At 34.7% G+C, this 10,887-nt stretch overlaps 1 protein-coding gene across 1 annotated transcript in view; it reads right to left on the minus strand.

Moving 5' to 3' along the window:
* The window catches only part of DNAH14 (dynein axonemal heavy chain 14), a 150,563-nt gene that overhangs the window by 110,197 nt on the left and 29,479 nt on the right, over positions 1-10,887 (minus strand). Inside the window, exons 10-11 of the mRNA XM_006916239.1 lie at positions 8,710-8,960; positions 4,463-4,580 (exon numbers count right to left, since the gene is read on the minus strand). Coding sequence (XP_006916301.1) covers positions 4,463-4,580; positions 8,710-8,960 — 369 coding nt within the window. The remainder of the gene's footprint in view (positions 1-4,462; positions 4,581-8,709; positions 8,961-10,887) is intronic.

Here is a 10,887-nt window from a genome sequence, read left to right on the forward strand (position 1 = left end):
AGTGTAAACTGAACGGAACTATAACTTCTGCAGCATGCACTGGGGAGCGAGGGGAGGACTTTAGCCATATCTCTCTCTTCAGAGTCACATCTGTATGTCCAATATCCTAACAGAAATTTTCACCTGGTTGCCCACAGGTACCTCTGACTCGACATATTCCAACGTAATTATCTGTCTTATCTTGGACTCGACACTAGAATGAGCTCCAAAAAGCAGTCCACCCCAACGTGAGGCTAAAACAGGAGCAAACCAAGGTTAGATTCTAGGGGCAAAGTGAGAACAAGATGCTAAAACCTGGGCTGTGGGACAGATGGAGTAGTACCAAGTTCACGAGGCTGTAGACATCAAATCTAATCACTAGCAAACTGGAAAATCAGAATCAGTGTTGAATTCGATGACACAAAAATTAAGAATTTACATTACCAAAGATCTATAGGTAAAGTTAACGGATGGGGACAAAGTTGAGAGGTAATAGTTACGGTCTAAAATTAACAAAGAATCAGTATCTAGAATATACAAGAAAGTCCTCAAAATCAGTAAGAACTCCAGTAAAAAAAGCTTCAAAAGACAGCTATAAGCAATTCAAAGAAGGAAAATTAAAATAGTTAATATCCATGTGAAGCCTCAGTAGTAAAGAGCGAAATAGAAATACAAAGTGAGACACCACTTAGGACACAGTAGACCGGTGACAGTTAAACAGGCACCAGCTATGGAGCAAGGATGTGGAGAGATGCACTAGTAATGGGACTGTGCCTCCTACTCCTGCTGGAGAGCGGGGCTGCAGTACTTTAAAGTAAACTGCATACATCCTACGACCCGGCAACCTACTCTCAAATATGGGTAACAAAGAGAGATTATTATCCAGTCCAACAGGAACGCCTGTCAAGAGGCTGTTTATCCACTGCCTTGTCAGTGGTAGGACAGACTTGGCAGCAACTTAAGTGTCGGGAGGAGTACAGATGTATAAAATCCGACGTATGAAAATATCGTGTAACAATCATGGACAATAAATCATATGTGTGTGTATATACTTACATAGACTGGGTCTCCCGGGAAGCGAACCCTAAGACAGGCAGGATGTGTACGAAGGAGCTCACTTGGATCAATACCCGTAGAAGGGGGTGAAAGGAAGCAGAGTAAATAGAGGGGCAAGCTGAGCTGTGCTATTCTTTATCGAGTTGAAGAAGTTCCCCTCTCTTCCTAGTTTACTGAGAGTTTTTACCATGAATGGGTGTTATATTTTGTCATGCTTTTTCTGTATCTATTGCTATGATTACGTAATTTTTTCCTCTTTAGCCTGTCGATGTAATGGATGACATTAGTTGATTTTCAAATGTTGAACTAGCCTTGCATACCTGGGATAAATCCCACTTGAAAGGCTATTTCTATTCAATGTTGGATTTAATTCGCTAATATTTCATTGAGGATTTTTGTTCCTATGTTCATGAGAGATATTGGTCTGTAACTCCCTTTTCTTGTAATGCCTTCATCTAGTTTGGTAATAAGGTAGCACTGGTCTCATAAAATAAGTTAGAAAGTATTCCATCTGCTTCTATCCTCTGTAAAATATCTTCCTTAAATGTTTGCTGAAATTTACCAGTGAACCCATCTGAGCCTGAAGCTGATAAGTTTTCATTGTGTTACAATTTTTTTTCTCATGTTAGACACACTTAACAAAATGAAAAACAAACAAAAGCATTAGAATTTATATTTTCAGTGTATGACAAATAATTACGGCCTACATTTTATAAATAATTTTTGTGAATCAATAAGAAAAAAGAAAACTCCATCAGAAAAATGGACATTAAAAAGTCATAAAAAAGAGAACTACAAATAGCTACTGAGCATAAGAAAATTGTTCCATATTCTGAATAATATATGTAAAAAGTAAGACTAGTTAATTCAGGTTTTCAGCTATCAATAGGCAATAGCCAGTATAAAATAGGGTATACTTAAGAGGAAGTCCTTAAGAGAATTAGTAAAACCTTGTCTGGATAGAAATTCTGCAATGCATATCAATAGTTTTAAAAAGGTCCATAGTGTTGATTTAATGTTAATCCTCCAGAAAAAAATTAAAATAGCGCATAGATTTTTATCTTGAAATATTTCTACTTGAAAGCGTTCATAAAAGAACTAGTAGAAGCAACTAAAATAGCAATTCCTTTAGAGTACAGGTTGGCGATAGAAGGCACGTAGGTTAAATCTAACCCCTCAAAAAGGACAAGATTTTCAAGAAAAAATTATAAAAGCATTGAAAGACATTAAAGAAGACTAAAATAACACAATCACGGTAGGAAAGCTCAATATCATAAAATATTAACTCTCACTGCAAAATTGTATGTTCTAGGCAATTTCAATCGAAATCTACATAGGATTTGATTCCAAAATGTATATGGAAATGCAAATGGCTGAGAATAAGCAAGACACTCCTACAGAGGAGAAGGCTGATTGTAAAGCGATAGCATTAATCCATTGTGGATGTGGCACAGTAATAGGCAACTATGTCAACAGATCAGAATAAGAATCTAGGAACAGAAGGCACGCATATATGGAAATATGCGGTAAATGATAAAGAAAGAGCGGGCACTACAGATCAGCAGGGAAAGAATGTAAATAAATTGTGCTTGGGTGATAGTTATTCACATAGAAATAAATAAAAATGGATCCTGCTCACACACCACACACACACACACACACACACACACACACACACACACACACCCCAGATAAATTAAAGACAAATGTGAAGAACTTTAAAATTTTTATAAGAAAATGCAGAATATTTCTATAACCTCAAGATGATGAATAATTTCAAACACTAACATAAATGAAAGGATTAATAAATCGATTACATTGAAATTAAGAATTATCGATAATCAAAATAGAAAGGAATAAAAATAACAAGCCATCTAGTAGGATAATTGCAGTATATTTATAAAGAATTCCCACAAAATAAGAAACAACTCAACAGATTAATGTGCAAAAGACACAGAGGATGAAATATGAGTCTCCAATAACATTTAAAAAATACACCGCCAAACTGCTAATAAAGGAAACACAAATTAAAACTGCAGTAAAGTGCCATTTTGTTCCCATCTGATTGGCAAAGAAATTACCTCTTGGTGAGAACTGGTGAGGATCTAGCAATAAAATTTTATGTATTGCTAATGATTGTTTAATTGGTATAAGCACTTGGAAAAACAATTTTGCATTACTCAGCACAGTTGGAAAAAAAATATGCCTTTTTGCTCAGAAATTTCACTCTTTAGCAACCAACCAACCAACCAATCAATAGTAAAGGAGACATATACAAGAATGTTCATAGCAGAATTATACATAATAGCAAAAACAAAGACTAACAAAAACCAAAATTTCCATCAACAGTAGAATGAGTAAATAAACTGTTTCATTAAGAAAGGATACACAGAAGACAATAAAGACTTTTGAGCTGGGTAAGGTCTAATATGGGTGTTTGCTTAATTATACTTTAAATTGCACATGTGCAGTATACCTTTGCAAGTATGATATATTTAATAACGACCTTACAAATAAAGTGCATATATATTGTACAAAGTTCAGGCTATATAAAAATGCACATATAAGAAAGTAAAAATTATCTAGAGTCCCACCACCCACAGATAACCATTGTTATTTTGTTGCACGTTTCCAGACTTCAAATCAGGTAAATGTGCATATTTAACATTACCTAATACATGTGGACATTTTCTGCTGTTACCAAACCTACTTAAAATATTTAAAAATATGTATATATAAAGTACATATTATACAGTGCTCTCTCATAAAAATGCTGCTTTGGCCGAATAGGACAAGCATCTACCATAGAGAGTTTAATCCCAAGAAAATAATGCCAGGTGGGGAGATGGAGGTATAATTCTTCATGGCAAGAAAAGATTTCCTATTTCAACAATTTTCACATCTGGCTTTTGCCATTTTTAAGTTAATGACACAATCAAAAAGACTACTCCAGAAAGAAGCAAAGAGAGTTGGACGTATACAGGAGCGGGGGCTGGGGGAGAGGCTGCTACTTTAGATCGAGTGGCCTCCCCTGACCATTGCCGTGGACAGCAGCGTACCGCATCACTCCATGGCTCCTTATCCTCCCTTGTTTTCCCTCGTAGTGCTCATGACTTTATCTGTCTCCCTCGGCAGGCTATAAGCTGCAGTGGATCTGTTCTGCCCGCTGCTGCCTTTCAGTGCCTAATTCAGTTCCTGGTATGTAGGAAGCATTCAGCGGTCCATGAACAAATGGACCAAATGAGATAAGTGTGATTATAGCTTTCTACAGGGAGCAGGTGTATGAGTTTGTTTGGGGCAGGAAATTGTATTATTCATAAATCCTATTTTTAATTCTAAAACTTATTCATTTCACTTATTATTTACTTATTTTTCATTCATTCATTCGTTAAAAATCTGTGTTTATATTTTTCAAAGACCGTTTTACCTCATTAATATCAGCTTCTGTTTTTACTTCGGACTTCAGAACAGAAGTAGCACGTAAGTGTGAATAAACGGGTTCTTCACATTCGGTTGTTGTCTTTCCAGAGATGTCCTTGTATATTCTAGATTAAGAAATGGGAAGAAAAAAAGTATTTTTAAACTCTTCTATCTCATGAACGTTCAGAATGCATAAATGACATTGATCCAAAGAAGATATACATATGCCCATGAAAAGATGCTTAGCATCATCCATCATTAGGGGAATACAGATCAAGACCTCAAGGAGGTATCACTTCACACCAGTTAGTATGCACAGTATATTTTCGAAAAGGAAAATAATAGTGTCGGTGAGGCAGAAATCTGGTCCTTTGATGGTGAAAATTAAAACGGTACAGCTACTGTGGATGACAGGAGGAAGTTCCTCAAGAAGCTAAATGTGGGATCAGTACGTGGTCCAGCGAATCCACCTCCGGGTACGTAAACAAAAAGAATTAAAAGCAGGAACTCGAACAGATATTTGCACATCTATGTTCATGCATCATTTCCCACAATAGCTCAAATGTTAAAACAACCCAAATATCCATCAACAGATGAATGGATAAACAAAATGTGATGTATACATACAATGGGATATTATTCGGCCTTAAGAAGGAAAGAAACTGATACATGCTACAGACTTTGAAAACATCATGCTAAATTAAATAAGCAAAAGACAACTACTGTATGATCTGCTTATATGAGGTACTTAGAACAGGTCAATTCAGAGAGACAGAAAGTATAATAGAGGTTACGAGGGCCTGGTGGGGGCTGTGCACAGAGTATGAGGAGTTACTGTTTAATCCATAAAGTTTCAGTTTGGGATGATGAAAAAGTTCCAAAAATGGATATACTGATGGTTGCATAGTGCTGAATGTACTTAATGCCACTGAATTACACACTTAAAAATGGTTAGAATGATAAGTTGTATGTTATTTATATTTACTATCATGAAAAATTCCTATATCTCATTTCAAGAGGAGGGGGAGCTAAAAATATTCTATAAGCCTCAATGGGCGGTGGGGAGAAATAGAAAAAGGGAACATTTTATAGAAAAGTAAATATTTACAAATACATATACTAATAGGGAAATAGAATTTTAATCCTAATTATTAGAAAGATGGAGAAGTCATAAACATACCAAAATGCATAAAGTACTCTAAATCTTAAGGTGAAAGGGGGCATTGGGAATTAAGAGATATATGACCGAAATCAGCAAAAGTAGGAAAACTGGAAAAGGAAAGAGGTAACAAAGTCAAATAAATAATGAGATAAATAAAATGAAAGAAATAAAATTGAAGACCATCGGTCACATTCACTAAATGTGAATAGGTTCAATTTTCCTACATTCTTTGTATTGTCTCCTGCTCAGACTCTGCTGCTTTTAATAAAAAATTATTTTTATAAAAAAAAGGCAGAAACTATCAGATTGGGTTAAAAAGCAAAATCAAGCCATAATAAGATAAGATTCATATTTGAATATGAGATGAAAAAGTAAGGTTAAAAAATAAAGCTATTGGGAGTTTCTGGCAGCAAAAGAATAGCGCGAAATCATTTTTTTAAATTGATGTACCACTGACATATGACCTTAGTTTCAGATGGACAGTATGATTCAATATTTGTATTTACTGTGAAATGATCAACACAACAAGTCTAGTTACCATTCATCACCATACGAAGTTATAGTTTTTTTTCCCTTGGGATGAGATCGTTTAAGATTTACTCTCTTAGCAACTTTCAAACATGAAACACGATATTATCGACTACACTCACCGTACTGTACATCATATCCCCAAGACGTATATTTCATAACCGGAAGTTTGTTTTCTCTGACCCCTTCACCCATTTTGCCCATTCCCCCACCCCAGTTCCCTCTGGGAACCAACAGCGTGTTCTCTGTATCTATGAGTTTTGTTTGTTTTGTTTTTAGATTCTACATATGAGATCATACAGTATTTGTCTTTTTCTCTGACTTATTTCACTTAGCATAGTGCCCTCAAGGTCCATCCATGTTGTAAATGGCAGGATTCTTTTTTTTTTTTTTTTTTTTAAGGCAAAGCTAGTTCTTTCAGCAGAGAATTAAAATTAAAAGCAGACAGAAGCTGGATAATAAGTACCAATAAAAGCTTTAGCTGACATAGCTTCAATTTATAAATCACTGGCTTTTCCTGGCAGGCCTTGGGGAAGGCCAGTGGCTGCACCAATATACATTCCCACCAACAGTACATGAGGGTTCCCTTTTCTCCACATCCTCACCAAAACTTGTTATTTCTTGTCTTTTTGAAAACAGCCATTCTAACAGATGTGAGGTGGTATCTCATTGTAGTTTTGATTTGCATTTCCCTGATGATTAGTGATGCCGAGCATCTTTGCATGTACCTGTTGGCCATTTGTACAACGTATTTGGAAAAATGTCTAGTCAGATCTTCTGCCGATTTTTTAATTGGCTCTTTTTTTTTTTTGCTATTGAGTTGTATGAGTTCTTGATATATTTTGGAAGTCAACTTCTTACTAAATGTATAATTAGCAAATCTCTCCTCCCATTGGTAGGCTGCCTTATCATTTTGTTGGTGGCTTCCTTTGTTCTGCAGTATTCTGATGTAGTCTCACTTGTTTCTTTTTGCTTTTTGGAGTCAGATCCAAAAAATCAGTGCCAAGACCTATGTCAAGGTGCAGTATTCCAATGTTTTCTTTCAAGAAACAGTGCTGGGAAAATTGTATATCAATAAGCTAAAGGATAAACTTAAACCGCTGTCTCACACTATATACAAAAATCAACACAAGATACATCAAAGATCTAAAGGCAAGAGCTGAAATTGTAAAACATTAGAAGAAAACATAGGTATAAATCTTCATGACCCTGAATTAGGCAATGATTTCTTAGAACTTAAACCTAAAACACAATCTAAAGAAATAAAGAAATAAAGAAATAAATTGGGCTTCTTCAAAATTACTTTTATGACCCAAAGGACATTTTCAAGAAGGTGGAATTAGAACCCAACTGGTCTGACCCCACAGAAAGATGTACTTGAACCACTACCCATATATTCCTCCTATAACATAAAAAAGTGTATACAGGACATGTTGTATTTTTTTAAATGAGCTATAAATAGTACACCATGATGATAAAAACAGGAAGACATATAGAAAAAGTCTAGAAGAAATTACACCAAAATAATAAGACACTGTGTTTAAGTGATGGAATTAGGGTGATTTTTGTTCTGCAAATTTTCTGGAATATAATGAATTAACTATAATAATATATATTTTTAAATTATGTTAAGAATTAAAGACTTTTCCTAAACACACATACACAGTTTTAGAAGAAATGAAATGATAATGTGCTATCACTAAATAGTTGCATTCTTACAGGTTAGAGTCCCAGCACTGATTAAAATCAGTTATGAGACCTTAGATAAGTGATTTAAGCTCTGTGGATTCAGTAATAAACTAGGAAAAAAACAACATATTATCTATCTTCAAAATTTTATGAATTGATATATCTTTAACTCTCTAGTGATGAGGCTAAAACTAATTTGACTAAAATGATACTGCTAAATTAACAGTTTGGACATACAGTAGTCCACAATTTCAATTACATTCCATATTTCACAAATAATAGACCCAGTTGTGAAGATAAGAAAAATGTTTTCAAAACACTAATAGTTAAATAGAAGTTGGAAATATTTTATACTCAATAGATCTTACTATGGAATTGACTCAAATTCCAACTGAAATTTGTGGCGCCTTCAAGAATCTCTGTTGTGTCTTTATGAACTAGCTCTGAACTTTGAAGAGTACAGTATACCTATACAGAGAATTGCCAGATTTAGCAAATAAAAGTACAGAACACCCAGTTAAATTTGAATTTCAAACAAATAATAAATTTTAGTAGAGGTAATATTTGGGACATACTTATACTAAAAAATTATTTGTCGTTTACCTGAATTTCAAATTACACTGGATATCCTGTATTTTATATGGCAATCTGACATATGCGGAATTTTTTTAAAAATTGGGAAATTTTCTTAAACTTTATGGACCATATTAAGTATTAGCAGATAATAGTTCAAATAATTGCAAAACTAAATACACATAATTTTCTATAAGAAGGATTATCAAATTCTAGCTTAAATTATTAGATATTTTCTCTGTAAGTGGCAATATTTAAAACATTATGATTATAAATTTATAAGTAAAAAAAGTATAATTTACTTGATGAGATTTTCATTCTTTTTTTCCACTGAACCTGGCATTCTAGCAGAATTATTAAATAATTCCAAAAGTAATGTGACTGCGGTGTTCATTAGTTGACGGATAAGTTCCTGAAATATGTAGTCCACCAGCATCAGAAATCTCAAAATTGTTTCTAATAAACGTCTATATCTAGGCAGCTTGAAATGTATTGTGTCATCGTCAGAGATGTTTGGCTCAAAAAATTCTCTAATTTCTTTCTGCTCTGCCACCTGTAATTCAATAAACAATTAAGAGACAAGCAATGATTTCCTGTGTTAATATAGCATGATTTCTAATTTATGGGATTTTTATTAGTCTGAATAACATATTACAACATTATCAACAATTTCCGTTAAAACTTTACTTTATGCTTACACCGTATTTAAACATCAGATGAAAAGAAAACAACTTATGTGTTTTGAAGTCTACGAAGCAGGTAAGTTTATAAAACTCAAACAGGAAGTACATATTAATGAATATCTGTGGGACCGTCTTCAAATACACCGAGAGTCAAGTTTAAATATAAGGTTTCCTAAAATGCAGTCCGACGCTGCTTCCTTTATGCTAGGCTATAGCAATTAGACTCAAAAAAACCCTCCATAGAACACATATATGCTACATCATTAAACAATTAAGAAAAAATTTAAGTTCATCAAATCTGATGTTAGAGTTTTATTTTTTAAATAATGTAATTAATAGAACTACATCTCTTAAGAAAACTGACTTAGTAAGTTACTGGAGAATGGTATGTTTTGATCAAAAACGGAGGGTTAGCATCAGTATTCCTGGAACCACCAAACTTCTAAATTGTGATCCTAAAAATAATCTGGACATGACTCGAAATGGTTCCTTTTAGACACATAAACGTTTTATTACTGCTGGCCCTTTAAAATTCTAAAAATATTTCCAATTTTTATTCTTTTATTGGTTGTTCATGTTTTTTAGTCTTTGCTCCACTGACACTTAAATATTTGGTGCATAGTCATCCTTTTGTATTATAATTTTTTAAAACATAATTAATCGCATGAGTTTTTCTACTGCTTCTCCATGTTTCATTTTATTCATTTGTATTTTCTTTTTTTAATTACTTAGGTCTGTTGTTTACCAATTTGGCAAATTTTTTCCAGTACTGGCTGACTTTCTGGAGGAATGTGATAAAGTATATTACTGATACAATAGCTGCTTGAAGAAACTGGACTAAAAGAAGACAGAGTAATTTCTATACCAGTTATGGGCATAGCCACCCTGGGCCTAACAAATGGAATACTAATTTTTAATAGGTTGTGTTTTTACAGAAAAGGTTATGTTTTCCCAGGAGTGGCCACCTGATTTGAAAACTTTATGTGCATAAGGTATGGATTTTTAATTGGTAAAACGGTGAAGCTGAGCATCTTGACCATAAAGACTTTTAGCATTGGTACTAAAACGGTTTTAATTACCTTTTAAATAGCTTGAATCAGTACAGAAGTATACAGTGACAGGCCTTGTAATGCTGGTCTTTTATAAATACTGGTGAGGCTGATGGAAATTCTGGCTTTCGATAGATTAACTGAATCTCTGTGATCACAGGGTTCGTTCTGGGTCAGGTGCATCTCCACTCTGACTGTGAGCTGCCACACTGCTTCCGTCAGCTCCACACCTGTCCTAAGGTTTCCCGGAGCTAGGCCGTTCCACACCTCGCCCAGAAGGATGCTCTTCAACCTAGCCGTATTTTAGATTCACTCGAGGAGCTTTAATGGGGCTGCCTGGGCTCTAACATCAGAAATTCTGATTGAATTAGTCAGGAGGGTCCCAGATATCAAAGTTTATTAAAAGTCTCCCTGGTGACTCTAGCGTGCAGCCTAGAGTGTGGCCGTAGAGTAGGCAGGCATTTCAGTTTTAAAAATTCATCTCAAACGGTAGTGCAGGAGCCTCTGTCTCCCATAAAAGTCAACAATTAGACAGCTATCCATGAAATAAACAAATAAACAACAACAACAAACCAGCTCTGGAAGAGCTCTTGAGTCCACTTATAAAACTTCAGCAACGCAGTGGAACAAAACACCTAGGAATAACTACAGAAAAAAGGAAGGAAGACAGCTTCGATTTGCCTGCATCACCCCATTCCCAGCAGGCACCGTTCAGCAGCAAGAGGGGTCTCCCCAGCTGGAAAGTGTC

Source organism: Pteropus alecto, unplaced genomic scaffold, assembly GCF_000325575.1.
Source record: "Pteropus alecto unplaced genomic scaffold, ASM32557v1 scaffold65, whole genome shotgun sequence".
In the NCBI taxonomy this organism is placed as follows: Eukaryota; Metazoa; Chordata; class Mammalia; order Chiroptera; family Pteropodidae; genus Pteropus; species Pteropus alecto.